The sequence below is a fragment of the Talpa europaea genome (assembly GCF_964194135.1).
Source record: "Talpa europaea genome assembly, chromosome: 16".
Lineage (NCBI taxonomy): Eukaryota > Metazoa > Chordata > Mammalia > Eulipotyphla > Talpidae > Talpa > Talpa europaea.
In genome coordinates this window covers 100,001-117,042 of record NC_140084.1, presented here as the reverse complement: position 1 = coordinate 117,042, position 17,042 = coordinate 100,001, and the positions used below count along the sequence as shown (strand labels likewise).

General features: G+C 69.2%; 2 protein-coding genes across 3 annotated transcripts; both read left to right on the top strand.

Annotated features, from left to right (window-relative positions):
* Window positions 1-1,317: 1,317 nt before the first annotated feature.
* On the top strand, window positions 1,318-13,259 carry TCF25 (TCF25 ribosome quality control complex subunit; the record flags this gene model as incomplete). Of its 2 annotated transcripts, none has more annotated exons than XM_084257768.1 (18): window positions 1,318-1,509; window positions 3,645-3,809; window positions 4,416-4,490; window positions 4,926-5,044; window positions 5,184-5,249; window positions 7,282-7,364; window positions 8,014-8,144; window positions 8,360-8,459; window positions 8,784-8,877; window positions 9,120-9,212; window positions 9,330-9,435; window positions 9,882-10,041; window positions 10,733-10,820; window positions 11,155-11,313; window positions 11,469-11,559; window positions 11,857-11,936; window positions 12,753-12,825; window positions 13,023-13,259. In XM_084257768.1, 18 exons carry the CDS (start codon window positions 1,318-1,320, stop codon window positions 13,179-13,181), a joined length of 2,034 nt encoding a protein of 677 aa, XP_084113894.1. In that variant the 3' UTR covers window positions 13,182-13,259. The 2 variants fall into 2 exon arrangements, with proteins under 2 accessions (XP_084113894.1, XP_084113895.1); XM_084257769.1 differs by having other exon boundaries at window positions 12,753-12,864; window positions 12,948-13,259.
* Window positions 13,260-15,484: 2,225 nt separating this feature from the next.
* Window positions 15,485-16,572, top strand: MC1R (melanocortin 1 receptor). Its single transcript, XM_084257687.1, has one exon. The coding sequence runs from the start codon at window positions 15,497-15,499 to the stop codon at window positions 16,481-16,483; it is 987 nt and encodes a 328-aa protein (XP_084113813.1). The 5' UTR covers window positions 15,485-15,496; the 3' UTR covers window positions 16,484-16,572.
* Window positions 16,573-17,042: the final 470 nt, after the last annotated feature.

Genomic DNA, 17,042 nt, shown 5'->3' with positions numbered 1-17,042 from the left:
AGGGACAGCCCCACCTGCTCTTCAGAATGGCCAGAGGACCACCTGCACCCAGGCGGTGAAGTCACCTGTGGGGAAAAGGTGCACAGAGCAGAAGGGATTTGGCCAACGATACAGAGCTGGCCAGGACCCCTCAGCCGGGGCCTGGGGAGGCCTGCATGTGGGCGCGGCAGGAGGAGGCCGGAGTCCAGGACTCACACAACAAAGCAGCCGGCTTGGCACATCTGTTCTGAGGGTCCCTGGGCATGCAGGGCAACGACCGTCTGGGGGCCCCACGATAGGGGTCTGAAGCTGCTCTTCCGGGTGCCCTACGGCTGCTGCCCGGCCCAGACCTGAGAGCCAGCCTGAGCCTCCCGGTTGCCCACACAGACCAGCACGGGCCTGAAGCGGAGTGAACTGCTGGCGCCTGGCCAGGGTGGCCCGGAGCGCCTGACGGCCCAAAGGAGCAGCCTGAGCCCTGCCTGGGCCCGCCGGCCCTTTAGCAGCGGGCATGGGGGTACCTCAGGGGTGGCGGCTGGGGCGAGTGGATGGGTGGGGGCCTGCGGCAGCAGCAGCAGCAGCGCGCCAGCCGGCGTCCAGTACTCCAAGTCCAAGGGCTGGCGCCCTGCTCGCTCACCCTGGCGGGGGGCGCCCGGTCGAGAGCGGGCGGGAGGGCGCGGAGCTGAGTCCCGGAGGCCACGGCCACCTGCCCCTCCTGCCCGGCGCCCTGGACGGCGGCCCGCGACCCTGGCCTCGGCGCGGGGCAGGGCGGCCGGCGCTCCCCTCCTGTCCGCACGTCTCAGCTGCCCGGAGAGCCGTCCCACCGCCCTCGGCCACTTCCCTCGCTGCCAGGCGCTCCCCAGCCGCGCGGCCCCCGCCACGCACCCCCCCACCCACCCCCCCGCCATGCCCGGCTCCGCCCGGCCCCCGCCCGCCCCCCGCCACGCCCGGCCCCGACCACCCCCCGCCCGGCCCCCGGCCCCCCTGACCCTCGCCCGCCCCCCGCCCGCCCCCGCCCTGCCCCCGCCACGCCCGCCCCCTCGCCCGGCCCCCGCCCCGCCCGCCGCCCCGCCCCCTCCGGCCCCCGCCACGCCCCTCGCCCGGCCCCCGCCACGCCCGCCCCCGGTCCGCCCCCGGCGGCCCCACGCGGAGCGCCGAGTCGCGCGAGAACTCGCCCGACGTGCCGCACCTTCTTTGACGCAGCGAGGACGGAAAGGAAGTTCCGGAGGGCCGCAGCGCGCAGACGCAACACGCCAGCCCCGCGCCAGTGCGCAGGCGCGCCGGCCGCGGTCCCCCTGCTCTTCCTTCTCCGTCTCCGGGCGTCAGTGGCCGTTGGGCCCTATGTCGCGCCGGGCCCTCCGCAGGCTGAGGGGGGAACAGCGCGGCCAGGAGCCCCTCGAGCCCGGCGCCCTGCAGTTCGTCCTCCGCGATGACGAGGACGCGGAAGAAGAAGCCCCGAGGCCGGAGCCAGCCGGCCGGCGCCCCCAGAGCGCAGAGAAGGAGGGCGTCCGAGTCAACAACCGGTTCGAGCTGGTGGGTGGCGGGGCGGCCGGGGGGGGGGCGGCGAGGCGGGTCCGGGGGCGGGCCGTGACGTCACGGAGGGCGCGAGGGGTCCGCGGACGCAGGCCGTGACGTCACTGGAGGGGCGCGGTGGGGCGGGGTCACGACGCCGGGGGCGAGGCCTTGGGGCGGGGCCCGTTCGGGGGCGGGGCCGGCGGGCCTGGGCGGGGCCTCGCCGCGGGGGGCGGGGCCGGCGAGTGAGGCCGCAGCGGGGAGAGACGGGACCGCGGGGCGGGGCCCCGTAGCACCTGGGGCGGGTCCCCGGATTGCGAGACAGTGTGGCCCAGGCGAGCTCTAGCGGGGCTTTTGCACAATTTCGTTGTCCTCACGGCCCAGGACCCCGCAGCCCCGCGGCAGGTGTCTGGCACAGCAAGTGCCGTCACAGGGCAGATGCGGCACGCCTCCCGCTGCTGCCCAGCCCCCTTGCCTTGGGCCAGCCGTACCCCTGGGCACACGAGGGCGTGCACCCCAGAGCCTGCCCCAGCGCAGGCTGTTGGGGCTCCTGGTGGTTCACTAGATGGGTGGAGTGAGGGCCGGGTCTTGGTGACCCAGCCACCCTTGGTCTTCCCGTAGCTCGTGCGCTGGGGCTGCCATGCAGTTTGGCCTGGAAGGCGGGGCCCCACCCTGTGGCCTCAGGGTTTTCTCCCTGGGGAGAATAGCCCCCAGCCCCCGTGCTGCTCCTGTCTGTCTGACGTCTGTGTCACAGCTTTTTCTGACTTTGATCAAAGCCCCCCTCACCTCTCTGCGAGGTCAGCAGCCGGAGTCTGTGCCATCACGCGTGTGCTCAGGCCTGGCACAGCTGGGGCTTCTCCTGCCACCCCCCCCCCACCCTGCAAGGCTCCTGTCACACAGCCACACCCCAGGCCCTGGGGAGAGACGGCCTGCTTGCACCCTGCACGCACCCTGCACAGTGTGGTGAGGGTGATGTTGGAGGCAACGCCCAGAGCCCGGGCTGTGGTGCTGGTGTCTGGAACGAGGCTGGTCTCCTGCTGAATGGGGGCACGTGGACAGACAGGTGTGTGAGGCATCTTAAGAGAAGCCAGGGACTCGTGTGAGCGGAGAGAGGGATGTTCGTGCCAGCGTCCCAGTGACGTGGGTCAGTTCAGCCCTGACCTGAGCTCTGGGCACCCGCATCCACTCAGCTCCTGTCTCCTCCAACATGGCTGAGCGCTGCCTGCCCTCTGCCTCCGTCCGCTTCCCTGTTTGCTGCGGGCACCCCCTTTCTTCCCACTGCAAGGCTCCCTGGTCTTCCTTCTCGCACACCGCCTGCAGACGGCACGGGACCACCGCCTCTGCCTGGGCCTGCCCACTCTCTAGTCTGTCCTGCTGCCTGTCTGGGGACAATAGCCAGTGACCCCGGGAGCAATCCCCGGTCCCCGCCGCTGTCCTTGGCGCAGCTGGCCCTCCCTGGACTCCCATTGCCTGGCGCTCTTCCACACAGCCTGGGCTCAGGCCTCCGCATCCAGCTGGCTTGCAGGCCCAGGCTCCCTGCAGGCCACCACCTCTGCTGCTGTTCCTGTCCCTGGGTGTCACAGAAAGCCCGCATGAGTGACCTGGGTGTGTGTGTGAAACAGCTTGCGTTCCCGACGTGGGCTCCCCAGAGCAGCGCCTGGCTCTGAGGGGGTCTGCGTGGAAGCCCTGCCTGAGCCGGCGCTTGCTTTGCCAGGCAGTAGCTGCTGTCTCTGGTGGGGGCGCGCTCCTCTCTGGAGCTGAGATGCAGCGTGGGCTCGGCCCCTCCCCCGTGGTTGTGGGTGTTTGCATCGTTCCACGTTTGTGAGATGGTCTCATTACTTCCTGGGGTGTCTCCAGGCCTCGGGAGTTAACATGGGGCGGTCATCAGCACTTCGGAGGGGGCTTTGTGTGATGGCTGGAAACAGCAGAGGACGGGTGCCCAGGGCCTACACTCTTCCTGGAGCCGGCAGAGGGCCCGGTGCTTCCCCTTGGTGTCTGTCCTCGTCCTGGGTCTGGGGGTCCATGGTCCTCAGGTTGTAGGTCACCTCGTCTGCGCACACTCCTCGCCAGCTGCTCTGCTTACAGCGCTGACACCTTTCTCAGGTGCTGCTCAAGTGATGGGGGCACCTGACCAGTCCTCTCCATCTGTTTTCCAGATAAACGTCGAGGACCTGGAGGAGGGACCTGTGGTCAATGGGGAGCGGCCGGATGCTCAGTTCCCAGATGCCATGGTGTCGGGAAACAAGAGGAGGGCCCAGAGTGGAAGCTCCGAGCCCCGGAGGGACGGGAGCGTCTCTGGCAAGGCGGCACCCCAAGAGCAGGTGACCTCAGCCCTTCTGGCTCTCGGAACCCCATGTGGTTGGCTGTTTTGTCACCCTCGAGTTTCCTCAGGAGTCTGCGGGTTCATGTGAGCCCTCCAGACAGGGAACACTGGGTGCACGGCACACTGGGCCCGCAGGCCTGGAGCCCTGGGTGGGTCGGCTGCCCCCACGGTCGTCTGGTGGCTTTCACGTGGGCAGCCATGGCCTGGGTGCGCCACCTCGAAGACGTGCAGCAGCTCTGGTTGGGCGAGGGGCTGCGTCACCGGAGACTGCTCTCCACGTGCTCAGCGAGGCTGACCTCACGCTGCTGGTGCCCTCGGGCCAGGGATGCCAAGTGCTGTCTGGGGGCCTGGCCCCGGGATGGGGGTGGGGGCTTCCCTGGGGTAGGATGGTTAGCCAGCGAGGGAGCAGGGGTCAGGACTGGGATGGAGAGTAGAGTGAGGACTGGCGGCCGATGGCTCTGCCCTGGATTCCTCTTGAGCTCATGGATGCTGGGGTGGGGGGGACCCTGTACCCCAGGTCTCCAGGCAGCTTGCTGCTACGCCTCTTGGCGCTGAGGATTTTGTTGGTTTTTTCCACTGATTGAAAATGTGCTTCTTCTGCCAGCCCAACGCAAGTGGCAAGCTCCGGAAGAAGAAGAAGAAACAAAAAAGCAGGAAGAGCCCCACGGGAGAAGGCCTGGTATGCACGGCGGGCACTGGGCATGCCCGGGTGCGGGCGGCGGCTGCGTTTGGTTGGTCCTGGTTCCTCCCGGCAGCGGGGTCATGTATTTGGAGGCCAGGGCGGGCTGCTGGTTGCAGCGCCTTCCCGTCCACAGCGCCCGGCTGTCCCTACCGGAAGGGCTCACCTGAAGGGCAGCTGGGCCGGTCCCTCCCAGCCTATCCCTCAGGGCATCCGGTTTGTCCTGGTTTGAGGCTGTGGCTCTGCTGCTCACAGGCCCGCCTGGCTCGTGTGGTTGAGCGAAGGCTGTCACCGTGGCATACAGGCTACTGTGCCGGCGCTGGATGTGCTAAGGCAGTGGACACGGGGCCAGGGCTCCCTGTGCATCGAGGCACAGCTGCTGTGGCAGCACTTGAGCTGAACCAGGGCGGGTCAGTGCTTGGTTCTGGCTCTTAGGAGAACGGCCTGGAAGACGTCGACCGCATCTTGGAGCTGCTGGAGGACGGTGCTGGGCTCCCACACCCTGGTCCACCGGTCCTGAGCACCAGGAAGCACGTGCTGTACGTGGAGCACAGGTGCGTTCCCAGCCGGCCTTGTGGGGCTCTGGGGAAGCCAGAGCCGCCCGCCCACCACTTTTATCGTGGCTTGAGGGCTCCCCGAGTCTTTGCGAGAGAACTGTTTTCCTCTTTATTTGTAAAATTCTCAATACTCCAGACACTTGAACCCAGACACGGAGCTGAAAAGGTACTTCGGTGCTCGAGCTGTCCTGGGGGAGCAGAGGTAAGACCCTGGTGCTGGGTCCCGCACATGTCCCTGGCGTCTCCCCTGCAGGACCGGGGCCCCAAGGGCTCCCTCTCGGGCTGTCCTCACCCAGACCTGAAGCCCTCGAGCACCGTCGTGCTTCTACCCCGGGCCTGAGCCAGGCGCACGCCTGCTTCCCGCCCAGCTGCGAGCCTGGCATCAGGTCCAGCTTCTGAGATGGGCCTGCTCCTGGGGGCCCTGCTCCCCGTGTCCAGCACTGACCGGTGTGTGTGTGTGCCAGCGGGAGGGGCCTGGTCTTTTAAATTGCAGGCATTTTCTAGCTGTGGGGATAAATGGGGCTCTCCTGACACCCCCTGCCATCGGGGTCCCCTCTAACCCCCCCCCCCCAGTTACCACTACGGGTGTCTTTGTGGTCTTTCCAGTGGCCTGTGGTCTCCCACACCCTGGCCTGGGCCATCCTGGCCTGGCCCGGGTGTCTGACCCTTGGCCCGCGTCCTCTGACCTCTGGATCTGTGGCTGGGAAGGGCCCATGGCCCTGTCCTCTGGCCCCGAGCAGCTGCCCGGCCTCCAGGCCCCGCCCCCTGCCTGGGCTCTGTCTCCGCACTGGTGCGGGTGTGGTGGGCGATCCCCTGCCTCCTTTCCTGTTGACCGCGGCCGTGTGGTGCGTGTGAAGTTACTGAGGACATGGGCTGCAGCGGCGGCGTCCTGAGCCTCGGGAAGGGTGCGCTCTCCGAGACTGTGCCTCCTGGCTGGACCTCCCCGCTTGCCGCGGTTGCCGGTGTCCTGCGAGTGTCCTGAGGCGGGTCTGACCGGAGGCTCTCCCAGAGGCGCGGACAGCTGTGTCCCCGGCACTTACCGCCAGCCGCCGGCTCGCACCAGGACGGACCAGGGCCTGAGCCTGTCAGAGGAAAGGGCCTGCTTGCCCCTCTCCCCACCCGGCCTGGTGGCGTCCGTGCCGCGCTCGCGCTTCTTCATCGTGGCCTGTCTTCCTCTCACCCCGAGCCTTGGGGTCTGAGGAGGGCGGAGATGGGCTCCTCGCCTGGCCCCCAGGGGAGCTGGGCATGTGTCAGGATGCCTGTGGCCTTGGTCTCCCGCCGCCCCGCCAAGTCAGCTTCTCTGCTGTGGCCGCTGCCTCGCCTGCCACCTGTGGCATCAGCGTCTGTCCCCTCTGTCCGCGGGAGCCCCGCCACCTGCCTTCCCCACCGTGGCTTGGCTCTTGGTCAGGCAGCGAGGCCAGGCGGTGCCTCTGATCCGGGGCAGCAGTGGGACTGCCACTGGCCAAGGACTCGGCCCGGAGAGTTGACGGGTCACCGCCTAGAGCTCCTCGCGCGCACAACTGCAGGACCACTCGGGCCGAGAGCAACAGCAGTGAGATTTATTTAACAATCTGGGGAACACAGAGTCACCGAGGCCACAGATGGCCGTTTTCCCCCACCCCAGGCCGCGTCCAGTGTTTACAGTCCCGGACACGAATGGCCCCAAGACGGTGTCTTCCCACCACCGAGGCCTGGGGCGGCGGCGGCGGCCAGAATTCGGGCCAGATCCCCCTCGCAAGGCGGCCCGAGATGCCCCCGCAGCGATGGACACGCGACGCTCAAAGCAGCAGCTGCAGCGGCCGAAGGGCCCGACACGGCCCCACGCACGGCTCGGCCAGCCCGCTCCGGCCTCCGCCTCCCCTCGGCTGTGACGGCAGCAAGACGGGGAGAAGCTTCTGCTGCTCGGCTGCTCGCAAAGCCCGAAACTTTCCCTCTCTGGGGCTGGCTGTGGAGGCCCCGCCCCGTCCTTCCCAGGCTGCGCCAGCCTCGGGGAGATCCGTGTGTCGGGGCCGAAATCGCTGACCCCGAGTCGCGGAAGATCCGAAGATGCTGAATCCCGAACACTGAACCCGGGGGGGGGGGGCTGCTCCTGCAGGCCCTTGTATTGCTCATCAGTCTCCCCCCAACACTGCGCACTTTCCCTGGGGCGCCTTCCCCACCAGCACCCTTCCAGGGGTTGCTACCTGCCACGGTCTCTGGCTTCAGCCCTCATTTACACAACATCTCCTCCCTAGGCCGAGGCAGAGACAGCGTGTGTACCCCAAGTGTACTTGGCTGACGACCCCCAAGACCACCTGGCCCCGCTACACCAAACCAGGTGAGGGGCTACTGAGGGGCCCACGGGGCTTCCCCACAGCTGATCCCGGCCAGGGCAGGGCCTGTCCAGGCCTGTGTCTTGCTGCAAACTGTCAGTTCCTGTGCCATGGGCAGAGGCGGCGGGACAGGGCTTGATGAGTGGGGTGCTGGGGTGCTCAGCTACACTGTGTGGGGGCAGGGGTTCCCCGCGAAGGGAGCCCTCGCCTCACTGTCTGGGGCTTTGCGGGTCCATGTGCAGTGAGCGACACTTGGGCCAGTATATTACTCCCTGGAGGGCGTCTCCTGCACCCCGTCTTCCTAGCAGAGGCCTTTGCACACAGACAGGCGGGGACGCGGGGCCTGTTGCTGGGTTGTGCGCTCGGGTGACCTGCAGCTGCGAAGGTGCTGGTGAGAGCTGGGGTCTTCCCCCAGGTCACCCAGCTGGGCCCCATCCTGGAGTCTGGCAGGACCCAGGGGGGCGGCGGGAGCGTTGAGGGGTTCCAGGCTCAGGCATCTCCAGGGACTTAGCTCTGAGTGAACAGCTTTTGGGTCCAGTGGGTACATGGCGGGGCCATGTGTCCCTGGGCCCTGGTGCTCCGTCCGAGCTCCCGAGGGGCATCGAGGGGCAGGAGCAGCAGTCGGGCCCGCATGGAGTGCGTGCGTCTCCACAGGCCTGACCATGCGGCTGCTGGAGGCCAGGAAGGGCCTCTCATCCTTTGCCTTCGAGCACAGCGAGGAGTACCAGCAGGCTCAGCACCGCTTCCTGGCCGCTGTGGAGTCCATGGAGCCCAACAACATCGTGGTGCGTCGCCGTGGGGCCGTGTGCCCGGTGCCCCCGGGTTACCGCAGAAGCCTGTGTGTGAGGGCACTGCCCCCGTGTGGGGACCCACCCACTTCCCGGGGTGGGACAGTGGGGAGGATCGACTCTGGAGACTGTGGGGAGGCGGCGCCCCCAGGCATGAGCTCCTGTGGGTCCAGCACCCAGGGAGGCCCGGCTCGAGCCCTGTACCCCCGCAGGTTCTGCTGCAGACCAGCCCCTACCACGTGGACTCCCTCCTGCAGCTCAGCGACGCCTGCCGCTTCCAGGAGGACCAGGAGATGGCGCGAGACCTTGTGGGTAGGGCCCCGGCATCCCCACTGGCCCCCGCCCCACTGGGTCACACAATCCCCGTTCTTCCCGGCCCCCCAGGGAAATGCCAGCCTCTTCCCGCCCTGGCCTGGCCTTGTGGCTGGCTGCGTGGCTTCTCCCGCTGACTGTCTCATCTCAGGGTCCACGTGGCTCCTCTCAGCGGTGGCCTCCGCCAGGCCTGCCTCTGGGAGGCTGTGCTGACCGAGCCCGGGCATGGCTGGCCACCCCCCCCACCTCCTCCCAGAGCTGGCCATGTGCTGAGCCATAGGCGCGCAGGCGGGCGGGCCCTAACCAGCCTGTGTGTGGCTGCAGAGCGGGCTCTGTACAGCATGGAATGCGCCTTCCACCCACTGTTCAGCCTCACCAGCGGGGCCTGCCGGCTGGACTACCGCAGGCCTGAGAACAGGTGAGCCGGCCCCTCTCCCCGGGACTGGCAGCACCCCAGTTGTCCCTGGCCTGGGCTGCCCGGCCCAGCCTCCTAAGTGGTGCACTCCACCCTGAGAGCAAGAGCTGCAGGTTTCAGATGAGAGAGGAGCCTGATTTTCTGTAGCCTCTTGTCAGTGAGGACGAGGGCAGGTGGGGAGGGGTCAGCGAGGAGGATGGAAGCCCCTGGACCTGCCGGCCGCTCAAAGTGCCGTCTGGGCCCAGGAGCTTCTACCTGGCCCTCTACAAGCAGATGAGCTTCCTGGAGAAGCGGGGCTGCCCACGCACGGCGCTCGAGTACTGCAAGCTCATCCTGAGGTGGGCCCCCCTCAGAGCCCCCCACCCCCACACCCCTCCCCGGTTTTCCCCACCCCGCCCGCTCCCCCCGGGCTGGCTGCAGGCCACCCACTGGGATTTGTCTCCTGCCGCCGGAAGCCTGGAGCCGGACGAGGACCCTCTGTGCATGCTGCTGCTGGTGGATCACTTGGCGCTGCGGGCACGCGACTACGAGTACCTGATCCACCTCTTCCAGGAGTGGGAGGTGCGAGCGGCCCACCCGGCACCCGCCCACCCCAGCACCGTGCGCAACTCGGGGATGTGGGCCATGAAAGCCTGGCCCGGGTGCCCCATGCAGATACTGGAACCTGTGCCTCCTGGCCCATGACTCGCTGGCGGGCGGGGCCCGGGGGCGGTGGGAGGGGGCTCCTGGGGAGGATGGGCCCAACTACCAGGCCCCTGGTCCCAACTCGGGAGAAAACGTCAGCGGTCGGGCCATTATGTAGGTGGAGAAGGGGGGGACCCTCTTTGTGACCATACTGGGGAGGGCTGGCCACCCTCCTGCGGGGGGACCCACCCCCCTTGGCACCCTGGAGTCTCCCCACTACTGCCCGGCCCCCCACATCTGGGTCAGAGACCCCAGACCTGGGTCTCCTGCTTCCCCAGACTGTGGCCCTGGCCCATAGAGCCCCACCTGATCCCCCCCTGCAGGCTCCCCGGAACCTGTCCCAGCTCCCCAACTTTGCCTTCTCTGTGCCGCTGGCCTACTTCCTGCTGAGCCAGCAGGCGGGCCTCCCCGAGCAGGAGCAGGGCGCAGCACGCGAGCAGGCCTCCCTGCTGATCCGGCGGGCCCTCACCATGTTCCCCGGAGGTGGGTGTCTGTGGCGCCACGTCAGGGCCGACTGCTCTCCAGAGCTCGCGTTTCCATGCTTCTGGGCTCCTGGTCATGGCAGGTGGCCTCCAGCTGTTCTCAGGGCCTCTGTGACCTGAGAAGGAGCTGCCGCCCTGCCAGGGCCCTCCAGCCCAGCTGCACAGCAGCCTTGCCTCTCTCTGCGGCCACACCCTGGGCCTCCTGTGGGTGGCAGTGGTGCTAGGCTCCTGGGGCAGAGCCAAGGGCACAGGGAGGCTGAGGCCCAGGTGCTCAGGCCCCCGGACAGCACATCACTGACCCCACGGCTGCTGGCACTGCGGTGGGCTCTGCACAGAGCTGACCCTCGGAGCTGCGCAGGCCACAGCGGGCCCATCAGGGTGTCTGCCGCTGCTCCCTTAGTCCAAGGGTCCTGGGGCCTGGAGCGGCCCTGCAGCAGAACCCTGCTGCCCATGGCCAGGCGCCCTGTCCCTCTGTGGTGCCCTTGTGGGGTCCTGGCTGGGGCTGGCTTGCTGCTGGTGTGGGGGGGAGGGTAGCCTGCCCTCGCTTGCCTGCCAGCCAGGCAGGAGTCGGGCACAGCCCTCAGATGCAGGTGGGGCCCCAAGAGTTAGGACTGACATCCCCCAAGGTGGCAGAGGCCCCGTGGGGCTCTGGGGGAGATCCGAGTGCTGGCAGTGATGACCTCTCCCCGTAGTGCTCACACCCCTGCTCGAGTGTTGCAGCGTGCGCCCCGACCCCGCCGTCGCCCACCACCGCTTCTTTGGGCCCGACGCTGAGATCAGGTAGGGGCCACATGCCCTGAGGCCAGGCCGGCCACCTTCCTGATGAGTCTCTCAGGGCCCCTGGGCTTCTGCACCCTGGAGCGGGGGCCTCCTGGCCAGAGCTGGGCCTGCCCTCTGGGCAGCCACCACTTGCAAAAACCCCATCAGATGCAGCACGCGCGTGGGAGCTGCCGCAGCCCTGGCCCAGCCCCTGGCCCTGGCCCTGCCCTCACCCCACCTTCCTCCTGACAATCTGCCCCTGGGTGAGCGCATGGCATGGGCCACCCTGGGACAGCGGCCTGGCGGCTGGCAGACCCACACGTGCCCTCGGGCCTGCTGACGGCCCCTCCCGCAGCCAGCCCCCTGCGCTGAGCCAGCTGGTAAGCCTGTACCTGGGGCGCTCGCACTCCCTCTGGAAGGAGCCCGCCACCATGGGCTGGCTGGAGGAGAATGTCCACGAGGTCCTGCGGGCAGTGGACGCCGGGGACCCTGCCGTGGAAGCCTGTGAGAGCAGGTGCGGGCCGGAGTGGGGCAGGGTGGGCCAGAATGGGGTGGGGCCGGATGGGGGAGGCCAGAGTCAGTGGGGGGAGAAGGGGGCTGGCTGCGGGCAGTGCTGTCAGTGGACCGCTGCCCTCCACCTCAGAGCCCGCCCCCCGGCCCTCTCCGCAGGCGGAAGCTGCTGTATCAGCGGGCGCCCAGGAACATCCACCGCCACGTGCTGCTGTCCGAAGTCAAGGAGGCGGTGGCCGCCCTGCCCCCAGTAAGAATGGCGGAAGGGGGCACTCTGCGGGGCAGGCCGGGGGGGCCCCTCGCAGCCAGGGCTCCGGGGCAGCGGCTCGTATGGGCTGGGGCTGGCCTCCACGGGCGGTGGGGCCCTGCAGCCTGGTGCAGTCTGGCCTCTGCTGAAGGCCACAGGGCGGGACCCCGGGCAGGCCACTGGGTGGGAGCCGCTTTAGCACGCGAGGGCTGCCCTGCCCGACGCTGGCGACTCCCGCAGGTCGGGCCCGTCCAGTCGACTGGCTGAAAGGCTGCGTCTGCATTCTGTCCCTTTCTGAAGGACGTGGCCACGCAGTCTGTGATGGGTTTTGACCCTCTGCCCCCTCTGGACACCATCTACTCCTACGTCAGGCCAGAGAGGTATCTCCCCGCGCCCGCCTGCTCCTTTGCTTGACGGCCCTGAGGTCAGTGCTGGGCCTCCCGCCCACCAGAGCGAGGCCCCAGGAGTGTGGTGGGCGCTGGCGAGTGCAGGCCCCAGCCGTGGGAGCACCTTACATGGGCTCAGGGCGCGGTGGGAAGAGGCCGGGGCCCTGCGCCCTTGGCCCCTGTGGCCGGCAGGTGGTGGCAGCGAGGGGACCAGCAGCAGAGAGACAGTCAGGGCCGCAGTGGGGCCAAGGGTGTAGCTGCAGATGGATGGGCCGCCCGGCCACAGAGCAGGACTGTGGGGTGAAGGCGGCCACAGGCCTCGCGGGCTGGGGGGAGGCTCTTCTCTCTGGCCTTCACGGCAGGGCTGTCTCCCTGGTGCCCCCGCCCGCCCGGGGGGCCGGATGTCCCCCCTGGGGGCTGCCTGCCTTTTGGCCTGGCAAGGCCGCGCCCTGGGACGAGCCCCCGTGCTTACCAAGTGTGCACTGAGCTCAGAGCGCCTGTTCACAGGAGAACATCCTAGGGCTCCAGGAGGTGAAGGTGGACACGGTGCAGTCAGGCGGCCCCCGCAGCCCCCAGGCTCGCGCTGGCCCTGGCCACCCTCCACCCTGGCCACAGAGGGCTCAGCTGCTGCAGTTTCCCTCGCCAGCAAGTGGCCGTGGCGTCCAGGGCCAGGACCCACGTTGGCCTCCTCCTGCCAGGCCCCAGCTGTGTCCCCAGCCCCCAGTCCACCCCTTGGGCCACTGTGGCCAGCTTCTCCCCGGGTCCTGGGCAGGACCCATCAGGGCCCTCTTGACTGTCTGCTCCCCTCAGGCTCAGCCCCGTCAGCCATGGGAACACGATTGCCCTCTTCTTCCGGTCGCTGCTGCCCAACTACACTGTGGAGGTACGTGGGCCTTGCACTGCGTCCAGCGCATCTGCTCCTGTGCAAACGTCCAGGCGACACTCCAGCCATGCAGGGGCCGCCGGCGAGCCCACCGAGACCAGCTTTGCGTCGGGGCGCCCCAGCCTGCACTGGTCCGGTGGGGCACGGGGTGGCGCTGGGCCGGTGGACAGCTCCTGCTCAGGGTCTCCTTGCTGCAGGGGGAGCGGCCGGAGGACGGCGGGGCCGGGGGCCCCAACCACAACCAGGGCCTGAACAGGCTGATGCTGGCCGTGCGGGACATGATGGCCAACTTCCACTTCCAGGACCCTGAGGCGCCCCGCGAGGACCAGCCCGAGGGGGGTGGGGAGTGGGACTGAGGGCCCTGCGCTGCGCAGTCGTGTTCCGGCCGCCGTCCGGGCCGCTGGCTGCCTCTGAAGTAGAATCGCTGAATGTGCTGTTGCGCCTCGTCTGTCCTCGCGCGGCGGCCGGCGGGCCAGGTGCCCGCAGATGTGGCCTTGCTGGGCCCCCGCAGGACACCCCCTGGCAGCTTGAGTGGTGTCCTGGGACAAGATCAAGCCTCTGGCTCCGGGGCGACGGGGCGTGGGGGCGGCTCGCTAGCTAGGCGGCCCACGCCGGAGGACGGTTGAGACCCTCTGTGGAGCCCACTGGTTCTGGGAGGACCCGAGACACGGGATGGGCGGGCGGGGACTGTCCACAGGCGCCCCCAGCCCTCACCTGCTTCAGGGGCAGCAGCACACCTGGGGCAGAAATCCCCCCAGCCTCGTGGAAAGTGCCGTCACGTCCACCCCCACGAGGCCCCTGGCGGCCTGCCGGGATGGCCAGGGGTCGCCTGTGGCCCAGCAGCGCCCACAGGGCTGTGAGCAACAGCAGGGGGCGGGTCTCCGCTGCCCTCCCCGACTCCCGGCCAGCGTGCTGGCTGCTGCAACTGGCCCCAGGCGCGTGCCCCAGCTGAGTGAGGAGCCAGCGGCCTGCAGGCCCCGTGGGACAAGCAGCTCTGACAGGACAGCAACCCTGTCCCAGCGACCTGCTCCTGAGCTTGTGTGTCCCCCTCATGCCAGCGGGGACACGGCAGCCAGGGCTGTGGCACCTGCTGTCCCGGGCCAGCTCCCCCGTGGCCCTGCCCATGGTGGTAGAGCCAGCTGAGTGTGTTGCCCCCAGGCCCAGCCGGCGTCAGCAGTGGCCCTGCAGGGCTGCACATGAGCTGCCCCCCCCCCCAGGTCCAAATGAAAACGCAGACCCCGCCAGGCCAGCTGCCCAGCCCACCAGGCTCCAGGCTGTGCCCTCACAGCTCCCGGGCGCGGAGCCTCCTTCCACGTGGTCAGTGCCTGCCTGGCCCCACCCTCTCACCCACACGGGGGGGGGGGGGGGTGTGCTGCTGCGGGACTTGCTGGGACGGCCCCAGATGGCCCTGATTTCACCCAGAGCTTTCTCCATGACTGGCGCTAGGGAGGGAGCTGGTCTCTCCTGGTGCTCTGTGCGCGCGCTGTCTGCGTCCACGCAGGCGCCTGGCGGGGAGCAGCTGCCGGTCCAGTGTAGGTGGGGCTGCAGGAAGGCTGGGCTCTGGCTCCCAGAGGCCTCGCTCATAGTGCCGGGGCAGGCTCAGGGCGGACAAAGACCACGGCCCCTCCTGGGTGGGGGGGAGCTGCAAGACAGGGACCCCGTCGCTCTGGCTCCTGTGGAGCTTGGGGGCACCGCCTGCCTCTCCCTGGAGGGGGGGGTAAGGTGCTGGCACAGCAGGCGGACAGACTACTGACCACATTGGCTGCTCCTGGGACTCCTGGCAGACAAGCAGGCCCTGCCGCCCGAACCTCAGCCCCAAGACGGAGGCGGCCGCCTCGCTCAGCAGTCGTGCTGCCTTTGGGGTGCGGGGGAGCACACCCTTGGCCATGCGGGTGGTGTGGGTGCAGGGCCTGGCTGGGGACATGCCTCCCCTGGCTCTGCCCTGACCCTTCCCCCATCGCCGTCCACTGCCCTGTTCAGGCCCCCGCCCCCCGCCTTTGACTTTGTGGCGCCTGGAAGCCCCGTGAGCTGGGGTGGCCGCCCTGTGCCGGGCACCACGTGGCGGACAAGCTGCCTTTGAAGTGGGCAGTCCTCGGGCCCTGCCCGCCCCCGGGAAAACGCCCTCCTAGATGCGCGGGAGCCTCGGCCACTGTGAGCACAGCCCCGGTGCTCCCCACAGCTGCCCTCAACAGGGGACCCGGGCGGATGGCAGTGACCACCCCCACGCCTGTGCAGGCCTGGCTGGGAGTCACCTGGTGAGCCCTCCGGACCTGGGCGGGCCCCTGGGCGCCACCTGGTGGCCGACGGGTGGTGTGGGTGCTGAGTCTGAGACCCGAAAGTCCGGTCATGTGCTGCCCCTGGGCGGGGCCAGCAGGGGCTTTGAAGGCCACAGAAAGGGCCCATTCTTCGTGGTAGCCACCACAGCCCTCCCAGGAGGCAGGAGTGCAGGGGACGCGGGGATGTCCGGCCTGAGCGTCTGCTCCTCTGGGGGCCGGGGGTGGACAGAGGACCAGGAGGGACGCGGGAGCCCAGAGAGTGGCAGGTCTGCGCCTCAGAGCTGTGGTCCTGGCTGGGAGGAGTGGACTCGGGAGGACTGGGGCCGCCGACTGCCCAAGCTTGAGGAGCGCGGCACGGTGAGTGGGGGCTACTGGCTGCCCGCACCGTGCGCTGAATGGCCCCGTGGACCATGGCCGTGCCACACGCCCCCAACGCCACGCCGGCGGGGCTCCCCCACTGGGGACCGGACACCAACTGGACGGGGCTCTGGTGCTGGGCTGTGCCCATCCCGGACGGGCTCTTCCTTGGCCTGGGGCTGCTGAGCCTGCTGGGGAACGCGCTGGTGTTGGCTGCCGTGGCCAGGGCCCGCAAGCTGCGCTCGCCCATGCACCTGTTCATCTGCTGCCTGGCGGCGGCCGACCTCCTCCTGAGCGCTGGCCCCGTGCTGGAGGCTGCCGCCGCACTGCTGCTGGGCACGGGCGCGCTGGCCCCCCGGGCCTCAGCTGTGCAGCGGCTGGACGATGCCGTGGATGCGCTGGCCTGCGGCTCCCTGGTGTCCAGCCTCTGCTCGCTAGGCGCCATTGCGGTGGACCGCTACGTCTCCATCTTCTACGCCCTGCGCTACCACAGCATCGTGACACCGCCCCGCGCTGGCGGGGCTGTCGCCACCATCTGGGCCGCCAGCGTGCTCTCCGGCGCCCTCTCCGCGGCCTGCTCCGACCACACGGCCGTCCTGCTCGGCCTGGCGAGCCTCTTCGTGGCCATGCTGGCGCTCATGGCCGTGCTGTACGCGCACATGCTGGTGCGGGCCTGCCAGCACGCCCGCGGCCTCGCCCGGCTCCGCAGGCCCCCGCGCCCCGCCCGCCAGGGCTGTGGCCTCAAGGGCGCCACCACCCTCGCCCTCCTGCTGGGCGTCTTCCTCCTCTGCCGCGGCCCCTTCTTCCTGCACCTCTCCCTGGCGGCGCTCTGCCCCCAGCACCCCGCTTGTGGCTGCGTCCTCAAGAACTTCGACCTCTTCCTCGCCCTCGGGGTCTGCAGTGCCGCCGTGGACCCCCTCATCTACGCCTTCCGCAGCCCGGAGCTCCGCAGGGCCCTGTGGGCCGTGCTGCCCCGCCCCTGCCCGGCAGCTGAGGCCACTGCCCGGACCGAGAGGGGGTGCTGATGGGCTGTGGGCCGCGACTGGTGAGGGATGGAGTCTCCTGGCAGAGCGGCTCGCTGGTGACGGAGGACTGGGGCTCACATCGGCGCCGCACACCCGTGGACGGGCCGGCAGCAAGGCCTGCTCCCCCAAGCAGAGGCCGTCGCCACGGGCAGGGCTGGGCTGGACTGGCGGGAGGCAGACCACCCGAAACCGTAAAAAATAAAATAATGAGCTAGTGTACATTTTCTGTGGCCTCACACAACCGCGCGTAATAAAGGTGCTTGGCCTGGCCCTGCAGTCACCGCAGCTCTTCGGGACTGGCTGGGGGCAGGAGCGCGAGTGATGGGGGAGAAACCCCAGGGCGGAGGAGGGTGGCTGCCGAGGGAGGCGCCTGCACCAGTGCCCGCCTAGGACTCCAGGCCTGGGGGGCGACGTCCCCCAGGGCCCAGGAAGCCTCAGCCGTGCAACCCCGGGGCCTATGGGTGCGACGCAGGCACTGTCCGGCCCTGAGCTGCAGGTGTGACCTGGTAGCCTCAGCCAGGACAGGCCCCCTGCTCTCCCTCCAGCCCACTCCCCGTAC

What these genes read in the sequence shown, in the direction of transcription:
- MC1R (XM_084257687.1), top strand. Translation starts at nt 15,497, where the DNA reads ATGGCCCCGTGGACCATGGCCGTGCCACACGCCCCCAACGCCACGCCG.